Source organism: Durio zibethinus, chromosome 5 (genome assembly GCF_047325235.1).
Source record: "Durio zibethinus cultivar Kanyao isolate XHJ-2024 chromosome 5, ASM4732523v1, whole genome shotgun sequence".
Classification (NCBI taxonomy): domain Eukaryota; kingdom Viridiplantae; phylum Streptophyta; class Magnoliopsida; order Malvales; family Malvaceae; genus Durio; species Durio zibethinus.
The window spans coordinates 26826512-26851082 of record NC_143166.1 but is presented as its reverse complement, the minus strand read 5'-3'; the positions used below and the strand labels follow the sequence as shown (position 1 = coordinate 26851082).

Sequence of the window (24571 nt, the reverse complement as noted above, 5' to 3'; positions counted from 1 at the left end):
AGTTGTTTTATGTCTTCTATAGACATTGAATTTAATCAATAAGCAACTCAATTATAATTTTTTCTTGTAACAATAAATAGGATCTCATCATCTCAAAGATCTTTTATTCTACTCTAGCCAAGCTAATCATTCCTAGTCACTACCCTAAAATTAAAAGACTTATAAAAAAGTTAGGAGACATATGAGGTAATCAAAAGGAAAAAGAAAGGTCAAGCAAAGATAGCTAAAAATACTTACGAGATCAATGAAAGAACAAGTTAGTATAATAGCAAATAGGCAAGAAAAATTCTAGGAAGTGTGAGAAAATAATGGTCTCAAGTGTATTTTATATAAGTGAAATCCAAATTGGATGGACGATATAGATTAAGCAACGCCATCGTATATGAACCAAGGACGACCTTTCAACTTCTCTATTCAAATTTAAAGAACTCCCTAAATTTTTAATTCTCACATGAACTTCTTTCTCCTCATTGATTACTAGTTTAAATGAATTAGCAACTAATCTATTCAAAAAATTATTTCAAGTGTCACATCAATCACATTACATAAGTAACGAAAATAAAGTATTTTAGTCGGATAGGCGATACTGCTTTAGCACAGATTTTGCAAAAAATCACATCAAGTTTGCCATGAAAACTATTTCATTATTACTGAGTTACAAAAATCTTACAAAATTCACACTCAACTCTTAGCTCGACTTGATAAATAGCAGATTGACCTTTTAGTCATTTAATACCTCAAACTACTTGATAGGAAGATAAATTGTTATGGGCATTTTGGTAATAAGGGTATTATGAACTTTTTCCTTAGAGGGTGACTCATAAAAAAATAAGGGTAATTTAATCATTTTAACCTTGACATGACGAGCAAATTTGAAATCTAGGTGTTCACGTCAACTCAACCAACTCGACCTTCTACCTAAAGGCACATAAGAATGCTGATTTGGTATCTCTTGATCAAACTTCCACTTGTGAAGTCAAGTTTAACTAGTATTGTAAATCTCAAGCTCGATTTTCAAAGCTTAAGCCACCCAAGCTTTACATCCTTACCTTATAGGTATAAAAGCCTCCCTTACACCAAGTACAGGCACTCAATTTCTTTCTCTTTCTTATTAAGATTTTTATCATTCTCTTTCATTTTGAGCACTGATTTAAGCATCAGAGAAAAACGCTAAATAAATCTCCAACCTTTACTTTTAACCTTGTAATATCCAAGCCTAATTTCATACATTAATTAGTTAACCTAGCCCATATGTTAAAAAAAAATAGAAGATAAACTTTTTTAGTTTTCCTTCGATAGTTTATCTAAGAGAAAAAAAATAGAAAACTTAAAAAAAATGCTCAACAAGATGAATAGAAAAAGAGATAATGCAAACAATCCTAAAAATCATTGATTAAGGTAAGATTTTGCTTAAAACTCTTGGAATTTTCATATTTTATGCAATTTTTTATAAACCTAACTTATATTTTTATATCTTTTCAACTTCAAAAATATTCTAGCAATTTTTTGATGACAATTTGACAAATTATGAGTACCAATGAAAAGGTCTCTTCAAGACCTTTCTAATGTAATGTGTGGTACTTTATTTAGTTAAGTAATTTAGGAGACTTTAGTAGTTCAAATTTTTTATTTTTAAGTTTTTGATAATTATAGACATCCAACTTTGAATCATCGAAACTCCTTACTCCAATGGCATATTTGGTTGAACTTTAGATGCTTTTGATAATATGAAATGTGAACTTTCTAGTTATATAATTGGTTTGTTTAGATGATTTATAGATTAAGAGAATCAAAGCCCCAAATTAAGTTTCATGAATAAGAAATCCAGAAATCTGGGCTATTTGTGATAATTTGTCAAGTTTTAACCCTCAAAACTTAGGCTTTTAGAAATCATTTTTGTCGAAACAAAATTCTAAGCTGTAGTATTACATTCTTACTTTAAATTCATGCTTTTTTTGTCACTAGGAATCGTAGGATGCTCAAGATTTTGTTGCTTAAAGTAAGAAAAATGATCATAAAATGTGAAATTTTCATAATTTAAAAACTCTTGTTTTTAATTGTTTTAAAAATTATTTTCGTCTAATATTTAATGTATTTAGTTAAAAATTACTTGAATTTTACTTATATTATTTTTAATGAATTTTTACTTATTTTAATATATTTTTACTTTGTTAATTTTATTTTATTAATATTGTTAAAATGCTATTAAATTATATTCATATTTACAAAAAAAATGATTACTATTAATTAAATGTTAAAAATTAAATATTTGTAAAAATTTATAGTGCTATTGATTTTTATGTTTTAATCATTAATTTCATATTTATATTCAATTCTAGACATTTTGCTATATTGAAAGAAAATTTGCTTTATATGCTGAAAGAAAATATTTTCAAATAGTATCAAATTGTCGAAAAGGTCGCCACACAACCCAATTTGTTTAGAATGACCCATGAAAGGTTTGCTTTCGTTAAATTTATGTTTTTAGGTTAAATTTTGATCTTTGAGTATTTCTTGAATTATTAGGATATTAAGAGAATTGGGTGATTTGTTGCTTAAATTTTGGTTTAGTGTATCAAGTAAGTAATTTGATATTTCTTCGATTTTTATGTCCTTAAAAATCAACCTCAATATATTTAGAATTGAAATGTATAATATATATTGTTTTATCCATTTGTTTTGTAAATCGGGTTGAGCATGCAAAAAATATATATGATTTCTTTATTATGAGTTTGAAATATGATTTGATATTATTTTGATTTTCGAATATGATTTTGTAATAATATATTGTTATATCCATCGTTTGTTGGAATATGAAATTTTGGTTTGGAATGATTATGAAATTTTACTTTGTATGGATTATGTTTTAAGAAAATTTATAAATATTGAATTTGTATATGTTGGGTAATCTGAAAATATATTTTGGCTTTTGTCTCCTAGTATGACTATATTTTGACCTTGTCAACTACGGTTAATTGTTGACCATATCAATATGTACTTTGTGATATCGATACCGGTTTTGAACCATGCCACTAATTAAGAATAATGATTTTTGTTTACCATGCCATGGATGATATACTTTTATCTCATTGCACTAAAGAAGTTATTGTGATTTTTGTTCTGTCCTATTCTACTAACGGGATAATTATGATTGTTAATGCAACAATCAAGTTACTTCTGATATATTTTTGTCCTATTGCACAAGAGAAAAATTTTTTGATTCTGACCTATAACACACGGATTAAATGTGATCATAGTATGTTATGGGAGACTAAATAAATTTATAATTTTGTGATATTTGATTCCGTTTTGTGATCCAAGAATCTGGTTTTAAAAATATGTTTGTGAATATAGAATTACGCAAAATATTTTTAAATCATTTAGTTAATGTTTTGGCCTGAATGTTTTATGGCATGCTTAATCCAACTGAGATGATATCAGTTACTTGCTGAGTCATCGTACTCATTCTTTTATTTTTCTTTACTTTTTTAGATTTCAATATTTATGTCTTGAGAGACTTAATCTTGATAACTACTTGGATTAGCAAGATTAGCATCTGTCTTTAATATGGTATTACTTTCGAAATAAGTATTTTATTATTGATTCTAAAAGATTTGTTGATAAGAACTTTAGTATATTCAACCAACTTGCAAAGAGTATAATTTTGTAAACTTGAGATTTTGTAAGGTATTATTTTAGATATTATTGGAGATTTTGATTTAATTTGATATCTGTTCTCTTACATGCTTGTGAAATTTGTCTCACGAGTATACAGTGTTATTATATTCTAAATCTTCGGGTTTGAAGCATGATAAACCTACCTCTAAGCTTATGATTTTAGGCTTTTAACCTTGTCCAATAGCTTGGCACGAACAATTGGGATACTTTGGATTCTATATTGAGGAGCAATTAAAGACTATCATTAGTATTCAATCTAAAGCACATAAGTTTTCTAGCATATTGATGTGCTAGTTCACCTATTGATAGGATTGATCATATGCCATTGCGCACACAAAGGTGCCCATGAATTCAAATAATACAAGTTTATGAGCAAGTGCTCAACGATTTGGTAATTTAAAATATGATTAAGTAATATAATATAAAAATAATATAAAAATATATAAAAATAACACGAATTAAAATTTTAATAAAAAATTATATATAAATTTTAAAAAATAATTTTATATTTTTTTATCAATATAAATTATGACGTATAATTTTTATATAAAGTACAATTTAAAATATAATTTAAATAGATAAATTGTTAATATCTTATACAATAAGAATATATAAAATGTGAAATCTAGTGACTGCTTTGTTTTATTAGTCACAGCTGGACCCGCCAATGTAACAATAAGCAAGCTGGCCCAAGCTATGCCTTGGTTTATTTAGTTATTTATAAGATATCCAGTTGATGCGTCACTGCTATGAAAGTAGTCCATGTGGCTATGTTTGAAATAACCTACATTTTCTTCTTCTAACAACAGAGAAATCTAATCGCTAAAATAATAAAAGAATTATTAAATTTTATAATTTTATTTAGATAATTTCTTAAATTTTTTATTCAAATAATTCTTTAATTTTTAATTTACATTTAAATAAAATTTTAATATTTAATTTATATCCAAACAAACCTTTAAAGTTTTAATTTGTATTTAATTAAATTCTTAAAATTCATCCTTTCATTCGAAATAAGAATTTATTTGATACAAATTGAAATATAAAAATTTATTTGAATAAAATAAAAATATAAAAATTATTTTAAAAAATGAAATAGTTCAGAAATTTTTTAATATTTTAACCAAATCTAATTTTTCAAACATTGAAAATAGGCCACCAAACTTTAAAATACCGTGTGATTTCTATGAAAACAGGATACTTATAAACAACATAGAAATCACATTCTCATATTCAAGGCCTAAGATTTTTGGGTCAATATCAAAGCCCAAACTAAAAATAGAAAAATAAAAGAGAGAAAAGGAAACAAAATTAAAGCAAAACCCTGAGAAAACCCGGCTGTAAACCATGCTGAGCAGCGCCGGCAATAGGGTCTTGACATTTACATTTCAATTCTCCCCATCTCTCAAATTCTCAGCCACAACCCACAAAGAGTTTCGACCCAGAAGCCATAACAGCTCAATCATGAACTCTGCTTTTCGTTCTTCTCCAAGAGAAGCTCAAGTAAATGATGACCGATTCGGCGGCACCATCACATTGGAGGAATGGCAAGGATGGGGCTGCGTATCTCCAGTACCACCAATGGTAACCGAGGTCATTCAGGATTTGAAGCTTTTGGAGAATAATATTGATGCCCACATGGTTTTTGGTGGTAATGGTGGCAAATTACAGGTTCACCGTTCAACTTTTCTTTTTTAATTTTTCTGGCATTAATAATGTATACATTCGTATGTTTCCTATGTTATTTAATTTGGATTTTTTTTTCTTGGATATCTAAAATATTGTTTTTTTGCCATTTCATTTTTGACGTCTGAAATGGGAGAAATACTTTTATGTTTTTATTATGTTTCAAGGAATATAGCATTGTGGCTGCCCGCGGTATATTCTTATGTGAAAATATAAGCTTTTTTTTTTCTACATTGCCTTATCATCTGGTATTTGGATCATGAATGATATTGCGCACAGAAAAGCCTATATATTTGCCTTGTTCCATGGATACCAAATGGGATACCAAATGGGTTTAAGTCAATGTACTTCAATTTTAATTCCACTTAGGTAAATAAACGCAAATAGACTAGTCGTGATTTTTTCATGGTTTATAAATTTACCAATTATATATTTCCTTCAGTTTCTGCGGTGCCCCCTTTCTTCATTGGTGTTATCATCTTTCCTTTCTGTTATTGCTTTTTCTCATTGAGTCTTCTTACCTATGATTATTGTGTCATTTACTAGTTTTCTGTTATTGCATTTTCTTGCTTTTGGTCAATTGCGGTAAAAATCAGGGAGATTTTAAAATTCAGGAGGACAAGAAGCACAGAGCAAAATATCAGGCTTTGGGTGACTCAGAAAAAAAGTTCCAGTTCTTTTCTGCTCGACAAATAGCATGCCGGTTGCTTGGAAGTCGGGGCTACCTCTGCCAGAAGGTATTTGGTGGCTTTCAGAGCTATAATTGATCTGTTTCTGTGAAGAAAAACCGTTAGAAGTAATTTCCTTATCTTTTCATAATTTGATAATTAATTTGATTAATTTTCAGTGTTGGCTTCCTATGGAAGATTGTATGTGTTCAAACATCAAGCCTTGCTCACTATGGCACGGCATCAGGTTTTGGTTGTATATGCATCCAAAGGTTAGAATTTTCTTTTACCTTTTGATATAGTGATGCTCCTGATCCCTAGCATATTCCTTTTTATATCATCAAACATGTAATCTTCCTTTTTCAGGATTTTCTACGGCAGAACAACACTGGGAAGTTGTTATGGCAACTATTTGGTGTTCAAGCTGCAACTTTGTGTCTTTATGGTATTTCTGAAGATGAGAAAATCATGTGGAATGCATTTAAGGATACGGGTTTGTTTTAGCCTTCTTCTAAAACAGTGAAATATTTCTGTATTGGTGGTTACATTATTTACAGAATCATGTGGTTGAGTTCTAAAGCTTATTTCAGAGCAGGTGGAGTTACTTTTGGTCCATTAGAAGTGTAATATAGTGAAAATGTCTTTTTTCTTGCTACTTGAGTATCCAAATTCTTTTCTTTCGTAATGTAATCATCTTTTATTGCAATTAAGATAAAAAAAAAAAAAAAACTATCTTCAGCACTTTTTGACTGAGGGGAACATAAATTTTGGTTTGCCTTCTTTATAGTGTTCTTTTGTGATTATGAATCAAGGACTATTGTGAGCTGTTATCCTTGTCTTGAAGATGCTATGCCTTCTAAAGTTTATTTTATCTAGTATTTTGGTATTAAAGAAAGGTCTTCCTAGTGAGTTTTGTCATGGTCTTTGCAATTTCAGGAAAAACCAAGGTTTGGTGCCTTTATCCCAACCAGAATATAGTACCAAGGACAGTTCAGGATGCCTTTAGCTGCCAATCTTCAGCAGATCTGGAATGTACACTCTCGTCGGTAATGTCCTCTTACATGCTAAATCACTCTTTATACAGTTTGCTTGCTTTGCATTTTACTTTATGATATTTGAAAAGTAATGTGTTGACTTTGAAAGGATGGAGATTACTTCAGTAATGTCCTAAAGATCATATTTCACCACACGTTATAAAAAAATTTGCATGGAACTGGTTATTTTGGATACTATATAAATGTTTTGGATTCCAATTGCATTGTTATATATTAATAATATTTTCAAAGACAATTTCAATGTCAATTGCAGTGTTTGTGTTTGGTTCATTGTTTGGATTCTTTCCTGTCAATATGTTTGTCTGAAGTATCTTTTCTCCATATGTGGTAAAGTATTGGGGGAAGCCATGTGGTACTTTTGGGGTAAATAACTATGACAAGGGTAATATTTAAAGCTTACTGAGATTGTATCTCACCAGTGATTGAAACAACTTAAATTAGAAAAAGAAATAGTAGGCAAGTGCATAAAGCTCTTGCATTAACACATCTCAGGAAAAATTCAATATATTTACTTGTAATCTTTTACTCTCCTTTCAAATTATGTCAACTGGATGGTTTTCTTTTTTTTTTTTCTTTTTTTTTTTTTGTAATTTTAATGTTGGTTTTGTTTCACAGACAACTAGAGATAGACCTCTGAATTTTGTTCTGATTGATGGTACATGGAGCAACTCTGCAGCAATGTTCAGGCGTCTAAAGGTATTCAATTAAGCATTTTATTTTCATTTGCTTTTGTCAATACATTTCATTTAGAGTTATGGATTATAGTATCATTAATTATTAAAATAAATGTCAACATTGACGCTATCTCTACTCTTTAGATGTCACAGAGATTTAGTCTTCATGATTGACCTATTGTAATAAATTTTTAAAAGATGGGGCTGGAAGTTCTGTAAAATGTGGGTAGAATTTCCTTTGCTTTTATGGTGCCTGCTCTGAAATCAAAATAAGGCATAGTTTTGCTGTTGTCTAATTGTAACCTGAACAGCTGAACCTATATTTTAAAAAACTTTCTTGGACTGCTAGTTGAGAAGTTGATAGAATGTTATTTATAGGAGCGAGCAAAGTTAGTATGGGGAGAGGAAGACCTTCCTTGCATATCTCTTGCCGCTGGTGCATCTGCAATGCATAAACTCCGGTAAATTGTAAACCAATTGCTTTTCATAGGCCTGTCAAATCCCATAGGCATCTGCTTCTTATTCTGATTCTTAAATCCATTTGCATCAGCTGAAGTATATAATAACCGTCTATGTTGTTTTGAGGTCAGACCTCAACCATCACGGGACCGAACTTGTACGGCAGCAGCAGCTATTGGTGTTCTTGAGGAGCTGCAGCTTCTTCCAGTGTGTAGCTCCCATGGATTGGATAAACAGGCTAAAGCAGTGGAGGATGCTTTAGTTGTTCTGCTAGAAGCACTGACAGCTCGACGCCTTCGGATGGGCAGGTCCATCACTCGTAAAGTAAGACACACTAGGAACATTTGTTAACAGCTAACATTTTTAATGATATAGGTGCTGGTGATCATTCAAGAAGGTGACCCAGTTATTCAGGTATGGATTTGTTATGTTTGATTGCAACAAATTTTTTTCCGTGATTGAGTGCTTTTCAAACTGGAGTGCAAGTGTTAATAGACATGAGATGCTAGGAACAAGCAAATCCAGTTTTTGTTCCGTTCCTTTCCCTGATACTTTTTCAAGTTTAAGTTCTCTCCTTAAATAAACGATTTTCTGAACATTAACTTGGGTTCTTCTCTTTTATAGGTTTCTTGCAACGATAACTACTAACAGATATAGTCAACCATCAAGTAACAAGCTGTGCCCTATTTGACTGCAAGGCTCTTCATATTGTTTTCCAAAATTTTTATACGGTGGTGTCTCAATTTCATTGTAGCCATGCCTACGTACCAGGCTTTATTCACAATCTTTAGGACATTTCTTACGGGCTTGACTGCCGATGGCAATATGGATATTGCTCTTTTCCTAATGGAAGAAGCATTACTTTGCTTCTCAGAGTCGTTCCAGACATTTACCTATAATCGCCTGTAACAAAATTTTAGAAGACAAACAAAACAATATTTGTTGAATCCTGCAACAAACTGAATTACTGTATTTTCTCATTTATTTTGTTGGCTTCCGGCGGAGCATAATTCAATTATACCTTGCCCGTCTTTCTCCCACAAAAGTATTTTCTTATAAAAGTTTTATTAACTAATAATAAAATCTTCTGATAGAACTTAAGCTCAAATGTTGAAAGCCTAACTATAAAAGGTCTTGTCATAAAATAAGACGAACTCCTAAATTTTTTGTCTGTAGATGACATTTTCACATCTAGATGCATATTTCAAATAATTTTTACGGCGAATTTTCACGCAACAACAAGTTTCATATGCCAACCACAGCATGAGCGCGCAGCAAGTACCTAAACTTGTACGTGGTCGGATCTGGTTTGGCCAGTCATTCGAAAGTCTTGTTCATAGTTTGATCTGATCTCACCCCTCAAGTTTAAAAGGTTTGAATTTTTTAAAAAAAATATAGTAAAATATTTTTAAAATATGAAAATATTATTATTTTAAAATATATTTTAAAATTAAATAAAAAATAACATTTTGGATCAAGCTCAGATTTCAAAATTCATGTTTGTGGCTCTGCCTAGAAAGTATTTTCATTTTTTGCTGCAGAAAATGAAAAAAAAAAAGAAGAAGTTTCTGGCTTAGTTTTAATTAATTAATTAAAAGTGGAATGTATTTTTATTTTATTTTTGGTCAAGGTGGAACCAATAACCGTCAGCATACGTTTAAGTTTTTTTCTGAAACGCAGGACTTTCAGTACATAATAAAACTTCTATCAGTTTCTACATGTGCACTAATTTCCGGTTGCTCTTCCTTCACGCAGTACCTATCCCCATTTTGTACCAGAGCCATCTTTGCTAGCTCGTGAGCTACCTTATTTGCCTCTCTACTGATGTGTTGGCATCTCCACCCATTGCGCTTGGTCAGCCCCGTTTTAACTTCATTTGTAATGGTCCCTGTAGGCGCCAGAGTTTTTCCCTTCTGCAAAATCTGGTTTATCACGGTAAGCGCGTCACCTTCCAACTCAATTGTATGGAAGCCCATTTCCACTGCTAGCTGCACTGCTGCTGCCGCTGTATACGACTCGCTCATACTCGCCTCGCTACATCCCTTGACTTGTTTGCAAGCAGCCCCCATAATGTCTCCCTGACAGTTGCGTTTCACCACCCCTATTCCTCCAATTCTTCTTCTTGTTTCTAAAGCCCCATCAAAATTTATCTCTATGGTGTTCTCACATGGTGCCTTCCAGCTCACCGGTTGTCTTTGTACCCTTCTTTGTTGACTCTCTGGTGCTTGCTGGAATTCCTCAATATAGCTTAGTGCAAAACGAGCTGTGAGTTGGCAGCTCTGCTGCGTTATTGATCACTGATTAATTCCTGCTATAACGGATGGCCCATGCTACTGCCACTAGTCTGTCTCTGTCTTCCGTGCTTGCTTGTGACATTATTTTGCCCATCCATTCTCTCATATCTTGCCAGTCATGTCCCACCACGAATCTAGAAAGTTCAGCTTCCCTCTACACTTCGTTTGCATGCATGCATGTAACCAGGGCGTGCCGGGGCACGTTCCTGCATCGATGATTTTCCTGTGTTTTAGATTAGCATATACTGGTAATATTTTCTGACATGCCCGCCGGCCAAAACCCCTAATCTTGTTTGGAACATTTGTCTTCCGAATTTTCGTCCACATCCCCGGCTCGCTATCATTACCGTGCCCCTATTGGATGCTGGTTCTTCTGTCTGGTCTTGATCCTCCAACGCCCTTAGTAGCTTGTACCCACTGCTCACACTATATTCCCCTTTACAGTTGTAGTGCCAAATAAGCTCATCTTGGCCCCCTATTTTGCTTATAGGGATTTGTACAATATTATTTGCTGTTTCCTCCATGAACAAGTTTGTTACCTTTCCCACGTCCCATTGTTTTGTTTCTGCATCAATAAGCTCATGGACCACGAACTCACAAGGTTGACCTTGGGCTTTTGGGATTGGAGTGAAGCTGCCTTCCCTCCGTATCCACGGGCCATGCCATATACGTATCTTCTCCCCATTACCCACCCTTCACCTTAAGCCCTTCTGTGTCAGTTTTCAGCCTATGCATATACTCCTCCAAACGTACGAGGGATTGTTGCCCATTTCTGCATCCAAAAATGAGGTCCTTGGAAAATACTTCCCCTTTAACACTTTATAGATTAGAGAGGAGTTGTTTTGCAGTATCCTCCAACCTTGCCTAGCTAAGAAAGCTCTATTGAAAGGGTCAATATCTCTAAAACCCATGCCTCCAGCTACCTTGCTCATACACATTCTTCCCTATGATAGCCAAGGTATACCTGTCCCCTTCTTGTTTCTATTCCACCAATAGTTACTCATAATCATATTTAGCTCATGGTTTAGTCCCTTTGGTAGAAGAAAACATGATGGCATTCAATGAGATGGATTGCAACACAGCTTTTATAAGGACTTCCTACCTCCATTAGATATCCACCTTTGACTCTAGTGCTGTATCCTTTTTCGCATCCTGTCTGCTATTTCTCTGAAAGCTCTCCTTTTCACCTTCCCCACTATCATTGGGAGGCCTAGATATTTCTCAATGCTGAGTGTATCTGGATGCCAAACAATCTTTTCACAAGCTCTCTTTGGTTGTTACGAGTATTATTGTTGAAAAACAGACCTGATTTGTCATAATTAATCTTCTGTCCAGACCCATCCTCATATAACTTTAGTAAGTATTTCACCCTCTCGCCTTCAGCTTTTTTTGCTCAGATGAATAGGAGGCTATCATCTGCAAAGAAAAAGTGAGTGATATAGGGCCCAGATATACTAGCCTTCACTCCTCTCATCGGGGCCACCCTTCAAGGCTTCATCAAACAATGTTGATAGGCCTTCTATATAGAACAAAAACAAGTAAGGTGATAGAGGGTCCCCTTAATGGAGTCCCCTCTCGGGATAAAAAGAATCAGTTACCTTCCTATTGATCAACACATTGTATTGTACAATCTTAACACAGTGCATTATCAATGATATCCAACCTGAGCTGAAACCCATCTTTCCCATAATTGCTTCCACAAAACCCCATTCTACTCTATCATATGACTTGCTCATATCAAGTTTTAAGGCACCCCATCCCTCCTTCCCCTTTTTCCTATGCCGTAGCAAGTGCAGTAGTTCATATGCCACCACTATATTGTGCGTAATTAATCTGCCCGGGACAAAGGTGCTCTGCCTACCCTTTTTAATCTGCTTGCTAAAGTTTTCGCCACAATCTTGTAGAGCACATTGCAAAGACTGATTGGCCTATACTAGGTCATTTTCCTCGGATTATCGATTTTTGGGATGAGAATAATGTGTGTATTGTTTATTTCTTCCAACCCTCTTTCCTCATTTAGAACTGATAAGCATAAATGCATAACATCCTTACCAATTATGTGCCAGAATTTGTGAAAGAACAAGGCTGGTAAACCGTCTGGTCCAGGTGCCTTGGTGGGGTGGATTTGTTTTGTTGCCTCGTATATTTCTTCCTCTGTAAAGACACTCACTAGTGATCTATTCATTTCCTCTGTTATGCATGGCTTGAGTGCATTCAAAATCCTTTCCACATTATGGCTACCTTGCGACTTGAAGATATCCTCGAAATATTTCAATACTATTCCTTCCACTTCCCTTTCTCCTTCCTACCCGTCCCCCTTGTCATCCTGTAGACCAATTATTCGATTTTTCCTCCTTCTATGTGAAGCTTGGGCATGGAAGAAACTAGTGTTCTTATCCCCTGCTTGAAGCCAATTGACCCTAGCGCGCTATTACCAAAACGTCTCCTTTTTCTCCATGAGTTAGTTTAGTTGTTGCTTCACTTTTATCTCTTGTTGAATGGTCTCATCCCCGCCCCCTGGCGTTGAAGATCTTCCAATTCTTTGCTCATTTTCTCAATCTCCACGTGTATCTTACCAAACTTCCCTTTAGCCCGTTCGGTCATCCCCCCATTAGCACTCCCATTTTTTGTTTTATTCCCATCCCTCCATTCTTTTGCCAACACTCCTCCACCATCTGCATGCAGTTCGTTTCTTTGACCCACCAAGCTTCAAAATGTCTCTTCTTTGCTCGCTTGCTTTTCTGTTATGTAGCTCCATGTCCTTTAGTATTTACCATAATCGGGCAGTGATCCGAGACTGTGTCTGTCAAGTGACTGACCGTATAAGTCGAAAACATCTCAAACCATGTGTTGTTAGCCATAGCTTTATCTAGTCTTTCATGTACCCTGCTTTCTGCTGTGGTTCCCCTACTCCATGCAAAGGGTGTCCCTGTGAAACCCAGATCATTTAACCCAGTCTCCTCCAGCACGTTCCTAAAGTCTGCCATTTGCAATGCGGGTCTATTTGCACCTCCAACCTTCTCACTGTCCCATTATATTTCATTAAAATCTCCAAAGCAAAGCCAAGCTCGATGGTTGTTAACGGCCAGCGTCCTAAGCGTGTTCCATGCTTTGATTCTAGTTCTTATGTTTGGATCTCCATAAAAGCCAGTAAGGAACCATTCCTTCCCATCATCGTTCTCAATCACCACATCTATATGATACTTCAAGTAACTCTACATGTTCACCTACACCCTCTCTTTCCACATTAAAGCCAAGCCCCCACTTCTCCCATTCGCATCAACCCCAACTAAGCCCATCATTTTGCATTTCCTTCTGATGGTATCCAGCTTTTTCACCTAAGAGATGGTTTCGCTTAGGAAAAGCATCTCAGGATCTTCCTTCTTCAGCATTTTCTGAAAAGCTTGAACTGTTCGTGGATTCCCAAGCCCACAACAATTCCATGCTATGCATGTCATGGGTTTCGACGAGATTGGAATCTAGTCTCCAGTATTGATCCGGGTGTTTCAACAAACACAGAAAATTCCCCATCTTGGTATATTCTGCTTTTCTTCTCCACCCCATCCACCTCCATAACTCGAGCTCCTCTAATCTCATATTTACATTTTCTTGCTTTTATCCGTTTCGAAGGTGTTTCATCCCTGGGTTCTCTCACCAACTGCTTCCACCTTGTTCTTTTCTCCTTCGTTTGGCTTTCTTTTACGTTGCATGGGTCCTCCTCAGTTATGGTATTTATAGTTCCCACAATTTCCCCTACATGGCTGGGTACACTACTGATAATTGTCTGAATTTCCTGGGTCTCTTAATGTGATCTTTGTAGGTTATTGAAACTTGGTCCATTGCAGTCTGTGGTTGTCCTTTTGCACTGCAGAACCAACATGTTATCCCCCTCTAAGCCCACCGTCCCATCCACATTTTGCCATACATCAAAAGAAAAACCAGCCTCTGTGTCCCACTGTGCCGTATATTTTGTGATCCCCATTTCCTATTTTCTCGCCTGTGGTTTCTTCTATACTCCCACGTGCTTCATAATCCCCCCATTATTCAAATTCCTTCCTTTACATGCATAGGCATTATCGTTTGAATGATTTTCGCCTTAAACTGGAGATTCAGCCCGCTTTCCCTGCCTCGAATTGGAGTCCAGACCCCTTACGCATTCCATCTCCAATCTCCGTATCAATTCGCCTCCATCCTCCATCCTCCACCCTCCACCTATTCTCTTGTCCGTAGCTTTTCTTTTTTCGCTCTCTTGTCATCAGAAATTGTACCCCCTTTTGTTACCTTGAAGCACTTTTCCCGTGCAGTCTCTTTATGCTTTAAAGGTGATGCTCTGAACCATGCCCCGTATTGTTTCCCATTTGTTTGGCCCTACTCCATTTGTGGGAATCCGTCGCATTCATCTTCTATGTGCCCCATTCTACCACAATCGTAACAGAAACTTGGGAGCCTTTCATAGCTTAACCTTCCCCATACCTAGTTTAGGTCCCCTTTCGTGGCGACCGAATCGGCTCTCCGTAGCAGCTTCATAATATCTATCTCTACTCTGAGCCTAATGAATCTTGACCATCCTCCTTTGTCGAGGGTTGCCTCAACCTCTCTCAGTTCTGTAATTTTATTCCCAATCCTTGTAGCATGTTCATGGTACCTCATCCCTAAAAGCAAGCCATAAACCCTGACCTAGAACGAAGCAGTTTTGAAACTATAATCCTCTGGTCTTAAAATCCCATTATACTCCTGAAAAAGTATTATTTGCTTGTCGAAAGACCATCGTGCACCCTCCATTAGCCTTCTTTTATCCACCATTGTAACAAACTTAAACAGCAAAATATCGCCTTCCAGCTCTACTATTTCAGCTTGTTTGGCCAATCGCCATGGGAGCCTTAGAGTTCTTTTCATTGCTTTCTTGTTATAAGGCCTCCTGGTGAGCAGCGTACCTACTAGCCATGTCTTACCCACTTCTGTTCCTCTTCCAATCCCCTCTGCGTTTGACACCACCTGGTCTTTCTCCTTCTCAGTTAATTTAAGGTTTTCCACATCGATTCCATCACATCCTCCATTGTCCACTTCGTCCAAAAACTGTTCTCAAACTATAAGAACACTGACTACTGACTGTAAGACTATATCTACTAATCCCAGAAAGGTCGAAGAATATGACCCTCTGAGATACACGACTTTTACACCCAAGACAAGGCTTCTACTCTCCCATGGGAAACCCTAAAAAGACTAGCATATGTTTAAGTTAGTAACTAATAACATCAACATGCAATTGACTAGCATATTTTTATTTCTAACTGTCATAAATACTATCCCAATATTTTTGCAATTTTTTCCTCTCCTACTCTTCTATTCTATTTGTTTGGTAAAACCAACAAAAAGAAAATCTAGAGAGGAGAATAGAAAGGGACTTCGAGAGGAAAAGAAGAGAAGGAGACTTGCATCAGTGAGAGGATCATATTATTGGTCTCCAAGAAACAAAATAAAGAAATGGGTTTAAATCAAAGCTTTATGTATTTTACTATTTTCTTTTTCCTTGTAGCTAGATTTGCCTCTTCTTCCACCTACATTTCAAGTAACTCTCCCATTTCTTTTTTCTTGATTTTCCATTATTACACATACATGTTTGATTGAATTCTTCAACACACATGAATAATATTTCATTAAAAAAAATTTAATACATATTTTGATTCAACATGACATTGAGTATTATTTAATTTGCATGCAGATGGTACCTTTGAATGTCATGAATTCACCGGACATAACCTCCTTCAAGCTAAAAAGTGTATGTCCTCTTAATTGAAGGGGAAAAAATAAAAAATCTTCCTGTCTGGAATTATCTTTATTTTCTAAATTAATCAATCAATGAGCTTGCATGTCTTTGTTGCTTTTTCCCCATTTCTTTAATTTTTCTCATTAAACTTGATATATAGCATCGACGCTTTTGATTTTATTATTTTCTGCTCCCCATATAGGCTATTCATTTTCTTCTATCTTTCGTCAAATATAGAGAACATATCTATAACTTATATTAAAAATAGTCCCCTGTCTGCAATTGAGTGTACAGATAAGTGATGTCTTAAAAAAGTTTGAAGGATCAATTGGGGCATAAATTGTTTTATTGTTTACCACTCTCTTTTCGGACTTCCTGCTAAAAGGCGACCAAGTTGAAACTGAAAACCTTGTTCCTCTGCAAAGTAGGTTCTCGATTCCTCAAAATCAACCAACCACTTCATCTTGCAAATCAAAGGTCAATTTTCCTTAATTTCCTTTTACAATTCCCTTTTAACTTTTAAGCATCTCCCTAATCAAAATTTAACTCTTTAAACCTGAATTTTTTCATCAATTTTGATTTCACTTCGCAATTGTTTTAGATTCTCGAAAATGACTCAAGATGTAGAGATGAAAAGCAAGCAGCTCCTTCCAATTCGCTTCTTCTCTTTCCAGTTTGCAACATAAGTTCAATCAATCAATAAAAAAGGGGGGAAATGAAGAGATGGATTGAAAAACAAAGCAGAAGCCTTTACACCTAACGGCGAAAAAAATTAAAAGAGGGAAAGGGGAAGGAGACAGAGAAAGGGAAAGAGAAGAAGGAAGCAAAAAAAAAATCTAGAAAGAGAAGAAACTTCCTAGGTAACAGTGTATTTTTCATGCATTATTTTTTTTTAAAGTTATGCTTTTTTTTTTTTTTTATTTGGGTAACTAATTGTTGGTTGTGAATTTATAAATGAACTAATGCTATTGTAGCGGTGGACATTGTGTTTACTGGTGGAGGTAGCTCTTTTTCCTTTTTAATTACGATTTTTACATCTCAATACTATTCAAATTATTCTCAGTTACTGGGTTTCTAGGACTATGTATTACATAACATTGGAGGCAATGGATAGTGACAAGTTGAAAAATTATGAAGTCAAGGTGTGGTAAAAGCCTTGGATGAATTTCAAAAAGTTGCAGGATTCAAGCTTATTGGTGATGCCCCTGCCGTTTACACTGTCACCGCTTAAGGTAAAAGTCCACTTATTTTTATCAACGTCTGTTAAGTGGTAAAAAATTCAGTTATTTTTAAATAAGATCTCAATTTTGAGTATTGTAAATAAAAAAAACAAGCTTGAGAGAGCTTGCACCTTTTTATGAGGTTCGACTGATTCAATTCCGAATTAGTTGAAGTTCAAAGTGATTATCGAACACCGGAGATCTTAGATGAAAAAAAAAAAAAGCCCACCTGTTCTTAATTTTATTTTCATTTCTTACTCTAGAAGATTAAGAAAATTATGGATTATATTTTTTGAACCACTAAAATTGTATGCAATTATAAAATGTCATTTGTTCATGGTTGTAGGTGAAAAAGCAAAGTTATTCCATCTTACAATTACTGTTTTTTCACCATAAACCAAGCAAGTCTTATTCCATTCTTAATAACACTGTTATCACCTCAGCTTAACCTTTGCTACTATTCAACTGTTCCCTACTTGCATTGCAGATGGTAATAAATATAAAGGTGGAATTTAAAAGGGTAATTTTCAACGAGAGGATTCCTGTAGCTGTGCTACTTGACAGAGCAAAGCTTTTAGAAAAACTGAGAGGCATGTCTAAAACTAAAACAACTTTTAGACAAATTGGTGAGGCTTATCAAACAGCACTAGGGATTTAATAAAATTTTGATAGCTTTTCAATCTACGTTTCTAATCTTTGGCACTGGTCCATAATTTTTTTATAGCATTGAAAATAAAATATACATTTCTAATCCATCTGCACTTTATATGGCAGCTGAAGCTGGGAATCCGTATTTCAAATTGGGTTACAACAACTTGGGAGCATTTGCTACAATCAGCCGCATGCATTTCCAGGTATCGAGCCTCCCAATTTGGTACGTCATGTACTTTGTGCCATTATGATATCTATTAGATATAATTATGTACAATTTGAAAGAAAAAAGTTCTTTGAATTCTTGGTGGAGTTTTCATGGTAAAGATCGCTTTACTTCTGCTTCCGGCTTGCCAAAGTATTCCTATAAGTAAGTTAATTTCTAAATTTAGCACAGACATTATACTTAAGTAAAAGAATTAAGAATATCAAAACCAATTCATGTTTGGAGGCTTACCAAATTCCAATCTCTTATTATGTTAGAAAGTAGCCTATGAATTTTAGCATAGCTCTCTTTTTAAATTTTATTTTACTTGAGTTGTGAAGATAACTTGTGGTAATTATGACTTCCTTATACACTTTTTATAAAGGGGCTATCTAATCTTTAGAGTGGACTTGAACTGTTTCAGTTGCTACAAACCTAATATTTCATCCCTAATTGAGCTAAATGATCAATGTTCAATGTTTATTTCCAAAATGAGCATTTAATTTATTTATTCTGATATTGTGTTTATCTTATTTTTTATGCTTTTCAGGGATGTTCAGAAAACTACATAAAATTTTACAACTATTTTAGGAAAAGGATCATTTGGTCTAGTCTATAAAGCCACAATGCTTATTGGTGGAGTAGTTGTTGTAAAGGTGCTTGTTTCCAATTCTCATCAGGGGGAGAAAGAGTTCCACATAGAGGTAAGCTGCAATAACCATGTAAGAAAGAGCTCTTCTAACAATTTTGGAGTAGGTAGTTTCCAGCATGATTTTCATCTTAAAGGTACTTGCCTTTGTTGATTTGACTATATGCAGGACTGGTATATATCAATTTAAAAAAAAACACAAGTTTTGATTTTATCTTGTATGAATTTGAAAGTATTTTCGGCAAAGATCCATTAATGTATGATAGAATATCTTCGAGTCACCCATGCGGACGGGAGAAATAGAGGATAATTCATAATATAACAGCTGCAACGTGTTTTTTTATTCTCATATATCTTTTATTATCCACCAATGATTCTATCTAGATAGCTGCTGAGGTTGCAACTCCATTCTTCCAATTGGTGGAATGAAATTTCTTTTGAGAATATTTTACATATTTTACTTCTAATAATCAACAAATCATGTTTTCATTTTTATTATTAAACCTATTTTTTTTCAAGTTTGTCTACTAGGAAGGCTGCATCATCAAAATCTTGTGAACTTGGTAAGATATTGCATGAATAAAGGAAAAGCACGAATAATTTTCTATATGATATTTGAGTGGACAAAGGAAAGCACATGTTAATTTAGGAAGGCTGCATCAACTTAGTTTTTTGGCCTCTGAGTTCTAATCCAAAATTGAAGGCTAACATGAATTGTTGCTTAAAGTTAAGAATTAAAGTAGACCATAATCAACTTTTATTTTGCTTTTTTTTATTATTATATTATGAAGAAATTGAAAAGAAAAAACAGCACTTGATTTTAATGAATTAAGCTATTAGTTTATGTAAGGATATATTAATAAAACACAAAATTAATTATCTTTTGATTTTTAGAATGAAGTTATAAAACAAACAAACAATGGAGTGATAAGTATCATGCAAGTATGTGCCAAAGCCAAGACTGTTAGAAGGTTGGTGTTCACATTATCTGATGCATAATATTGCAGAACACCAAAAGCCCTCTTATGATGAAAGCTGTTGCAGTGATAGTCAATTTGTCCAGACTAAGAGAATGACTGGTTGGGTTAGTAAATGCTACTAGCTTTCCAAATTCCTAATGAAAACACAATCTCAAAAGGAAAAAATGTCAAGATTCTAATTTTTCTTCTTGGTTGCATAGATGCTCTTTGTTTAACTTTATAGAAATTTTGATAGGAAAAGGTGGTAGTGGTCAGTTTATAAAGGTTGCCTTCAAAACAACAAGGAACTCTTTGCAAAAATCCTAAAACTTTTTGAAGATGTATTGAAGGAGTTTGTTTTAAAAATTGAGATTATTACTACTTATATCCATCTTGGGTTTCTGCTATGAAGATAACAATCTACTATTGGTTTATGATATCTTATCCAAAGGAAGCCTTGAAGAAAATTTTCATGATAAGTAAATGCATAACATATTTGCTTTGAGTTTAAAAAGAGATTAGAGGTTATAATGTTGCTTATAATATTCCTGGTGCTTTTGGTTAGAGTGAAAGATACAAGGTCCATTAGAGGTAGCAAAGGCTTTAGATTATCTCTATACTATCAAATGATTTTAAGACATAGGTGTCTATAAATTTTAACTTCTAAATCTTTTTGTTTTCAAATTTTAAAATTTTCCATAAAAAGATTTCCATGTATTCTGTTTGGTTTATGCAGCTCTCAAATTTTGCACTTGCTAAATGGGCATCAACATCTTCTTCACTTATAACATGCACAGATGTTGCAGCAACCTTTGGGTATATAATTTTCACATCCAGTGCTCTAGCTTACTGGTTTTTAATTGTATTCTTTCTTCCTGGTGCTTTTGGTTACAATGAAAGATACAAGGTTCACTACAGGTAGCAAAGGCCTTAGATTATCTCCATACTATCAAATGTTTCTTAGCCATAGATATCTATAAATTTTAGGTTTCAAATCTTTTTGCTTTCAAATTTTAAAATTTTCTATAAAAAGATTTCCATGTATTCTGTCTGGTTTATGTAGCTCTCAAATTTTGCACTTGCTAAATGGGTATCAACATCTTCTTCACTTATAACATGCACAGAACCTTTAGGTATGTAATTTTTGCTTTCAGTGCTCTAGCGTATTGGTTTTTAACTGTATTGTTTCTTTTCATGGGGTAATATAATGTACAAAAAATAAATTTCCTAAAGATTAATTTAGAAACAATTTAAAATTTTGTTGGGAAAGGGGTTGTTACAACTTATTGATTAATTAATAATATTACTATTTGCTCCAGTTATTTGGCTCTTAAATACTTCATGTATGTTAAAGTAAACAACAAACTTGATGCTTATGCATTTGGGATTGTGCTGATTGAGTTGCTTTTTGGAAGAAAGCCTATAAGCAATGACAATCCAAAAGGTCAATAGATCTTGGTCATATATGTATGTCCTTTTTTGGCAAGACACAATAAGTAAACAACTCATAAACTAACTTGCTAAGGATAAAGAGCATAACACCACCAAAAGAACTAAACAATGTTATTGTAAGACACTGTTTATAGTGGCTCATTTTGGTTTTCTTTCTATCTGTTGGTACAAAGACCATTTTGTAGAAGATTATGAGGTCCAATTGGGCAATTGAATCTTTACACTTGATGCGAATTCTAGAGGATACTAAGCAAGTTAGATCACATTTTTAAATTTTACTGTTATATATGTTTCACAAGAGCGTAACTCATTTGGTGATAAACATTAGATTGCATATCTTCCACTCCAAAAGTCTTGCTAATATAGGTTTAAGTTGCTAACATTAAGTGGTTAGAAGTTAGTTAGTGTAGTATTATATAGAGTTTTGAATTAGGAATTCATTTCTTTTATTTTTGGCTGTGGACTAAGATCATTAGTGTCTCCTTAAACCATCCTTTTAAATATATGATTATATCTTAAATTTTAAATTTAATTAGCTCTTTATGTTTAAACTCTTAATATTACTTTAATTAACCTCTCTAATATTCAGTACTATGCATTTAGCATTAGATTATATATACATACATATATATATATTTTTTACATTTTCTAACAATTCCCGATATTTTACATTGTCTAACAATTCCTGTATCGAAGCACAGACTCTCACCCTAGTATAATCTTATAAAACAAAATAAGAAGCATAAAAACCATGAAGTAACTTTGCCATTTCTTCAAAAGTATGCATTTTCTAATGACAGATATGTGTTATGAATAATATATACTGTTTAATTTGATCTCTTGAGTTTCACTATTTTACCCTTGAATGTTGAAAACACAACTCACTTTAGAATAGGTTTGGCTTCTAGCTCTAAGTCAAGAAACTTAAAGTGGGATCTTAGGCTAAGTCAAGAAACTCATTGTCTCGAGTAAACTAATTTCAGCTAGGTGCTTTTCTGAATTAAAATTTGTCTTCAATTTGCACGAATCCCGCGGTAGAAAAAATAGTATTATATAGTCTTCGTTGCTCGGCCTCACTCTTTAGAAGTATACAGACTATATTGAACATGCTTCTGAATTCTCTGAAGCATTGAAAAATAAACTGATTTGATGTTTCACATGTCATAAACCTGCCTGCAACTTGTTCTGAAGATTTTGAGCACAAGAACTACACAATCATCACAAACAAGTGCAGAGGACCTCAGCACCCAACCACAGGTTGTTGTGAAGCTCTCATGGAATTTGCTTGCCCTTTCGCAGATAAACTAAATGACCTCAGCACTGATTGTGCTTCAACCATGTTCAGCTACATAAACTTGTATGGAAAATGCCCGCCTGGTCTCTTTGCCAGTATGTGCTGCGAGGGGAAAGAAGGTTTTGAATGTCCTGAACCAACTCCAAGTGGTATGGCGGTAACTAAGCCTAAATAGCTGATGCTCGCCTCTGGATTCCTAGTGTTGTTATTTCAGTTGTTGTGAAGCACATAAATGTGGATAATCAACCACTCTGCCTTTATTCATTGTTAATCCATTTTTTTCTTGTCTGAGTATATGATTCTTCCTAAGGGCTGGTTTTCGGGTGATATTTTCGTCTATCTTTTAAGTTCTGGTCGGTATTGTTTAATTAAAATATTCTAAGAGTGATTCTATATAATCTGTTTGTTTGTGCATAAGTTAAACTCCTGTCTTGAGTGAAAAAGACAATGGTGTAAATTGATGTTGCATACAAACAGCACATATCAGATTGTCCCTCCCTTTCCTTGCCACAAATTTAGGTGATTCATGCTGGACAAGATGTAGCTGTCATTCTCCAAGTTTTACCATTATGATCTTCAGCCATAATCCAAACCTGCGTGAAGAGTGCCTTTCATCATCTGTATCCCTGCACTTATAAAGAAATGGGATTCCATCTTGACTTCAGCTCAATCCTTTAGGAGGCTTCGGGATAAGGTAATAATGGGCAAAGCATATGCACCAAAGAGTAGTCCTAATAACCATTATCTATCTTTTAAAGTGAAGAATTAAAAAAATAAATAAATAAATAAAGAAAGAGAAAGGGAAAGGAGGATCATATTTATATTGGATCACGTACATTCCCACTTTTTTGTTACTGCTCCTAACTTGATATGATGATATGATCATATTTTTATTGGATCATGTATATTCCCATTCTTTTGTCTGCCAATTATTGCAATTTATCATTCTCTTTTCAATCTTTCCCCTCAAAGAGGCCCTTTAATTTGATCATATCATCATATTTTGAATCAATAGTCAAGTCAAATGAAACGACATTCATTTAAAAGCTGCCATCGCTTCAATTAGAATTGCATCTTCTCTTCTTCTTTGATCCACAATCAAATTCCCATCAATCTAATTAATCCAGTTCAATCTCTACATGTCTTTAACTTGATAAGAATAGCAAGTCATTATTAAACAACATTTAACTATTTCTCTAACTTGGCAATTCGATCTAGTTGGTCCAAGTTCAATTCCATGCAAGGTTTTGAAAAGAAACGTTCAAATTTGGAAGAAGAAATAAATAAAAATAAACAGGTCGTGCCATGTTAATATTAATAGTCCAACCATTTGAAATAGTGATCAATGCAGAACAGCAGTTGCAAGAGACCCTCACCGTTGTGTCCATTTCTATTGATACAGGTAAGTCATCTTTTTGGCAACCTATAAGAAGCATAATTCATCAACCAAAAAAAAAAAGAAGAGAAAAGAAAAAGACCAGACGTGCAAAAGAGCTGTGAAAATTTCCGACCCCTCACTATTCACCGAAAGGAGTGACTCGGAAAAATCAACATCGCAATCAAGATGAAAGGTAACAACGATAGCGGCAAAGCCACAGAAGAGTAATGTGAAAGCTAGTAGAATTTAGAAATGTCGAATCATGATGGTGAGTGGCGAATGAAATAGTTTCATGATGTGGATTTATAAGTGTGAACCAAATTACTTAATTCTATAATTGCTCAGCAATTCAGCAGTGGTTTTGAGAGTGAGAAATCTTTGATTCAATGGTGTGCTGGTTCAGCAAATCATAAGCTAAATTGGATGAAGTGTCAGGTGGGATAAGATAACAAAAAGCTAAAGCAGATGCCATAATTTTTATT

At 34.1% G+C, this 24571-nt stretch overlaps 2 protein-coding genes across 26 annotated transcripts; both read left to right on the top strand.

Annotated features, from left to right (window-relative positions):
- The first annotated feature begins 4945 nt into the window (after positions 1 to 4945).
- On the top strand, positions 4946 to 9265 carry LOC111283097 (uncharacterized). 5 transcript variants are annotated; one of them, XM_089760915.1, is made up of 9 exons: positions 4946 to 5349; positions 5979 to 6101; positions 6212 to 6304; positions 6399 to 6525; positions 6969 to 7078; positions 7703 to 7783; positions 8140 to 8222; positions 8312 to 8634; positions 8845 to 9265. In XM_089760915.1, the coding sequence occupies exons 1-8, from the start codon at positions 5026 to 5028 to the stop codon at positions 8313 to 8315; spliced, it is 945 nt and encodes a 314-aa protein (XP_089617041.1). In that variant the 5' UTR covers positions 4946 to 5025; the 3' UTR covers positions 8316 to 8634; positions 8845 to 9265. The 5 variants fall into 5 exon arrangements, with proteins under 5 accessions (XP_089617041.1, XP_089617040.1, XP_022727237.2 ...); XM_089760912.1 differs by having other exon boundaries at positions 4954 to 5349; positions 5961 to 6101; positions 8352 to 8634; XM_089760913.1 differs by having other exon boundaries at positions 4962 to 5349; positions 8352 to 8634.
- A 6894-nt stretch (positions 9266 to 16159) lies between these two features.
- Positions 16160 to 23124, top strand: LOC111282961 (GPI-anchored protein LLG3-like). 21 transcript variants are annotated; one of them, XM_089760908.1, is made up of 9 exons: positions 16169 to 16758; positions 16883 to 17141; positions 17256 to 17282; positions 17345 to 17513; positions 18276 to 18375; positions 18908 to 19061; positions 20702 to 20883; positions 21029 to 21098; positions 22717 to 22858. In XM_089760908.1, exons 6-8 carry the CDS (start codon positions 18984 to 18986, stop codon positions 21078 to 21080), a joined length of 312 nt encoding a protein of 103 aa, XP_089617034.1. In that variant the 5' UTR covers positions 16169 to 16758; positions 16883 to 17141; positions 17256 to 17282; positions 17345 to 17513; positions 18276 to 18375; positions 18908 to 18983; the 3' UTR covers positions 21081 to 21098; positions 22717 to 22858. The 21 variants fall into 21 exon arrangements, with proteins under 21 accessions (XP_089617032.1, XP_089617031.1, XP_089617029.1 ...); XM_089760907.1 differs by having other exon boundaries at positions 16172 to 16758; positions 18276 to 18355; XM_089760909.1 differs by having other exon boundaries at positions 16265 to 16758; positions 18276 to 18355; positions 20702 to 20781; positions 22717 to 23124.
- The last annotated feature ends 1447 nt before the right edge of the window (positions 23125 to 24571 follow it).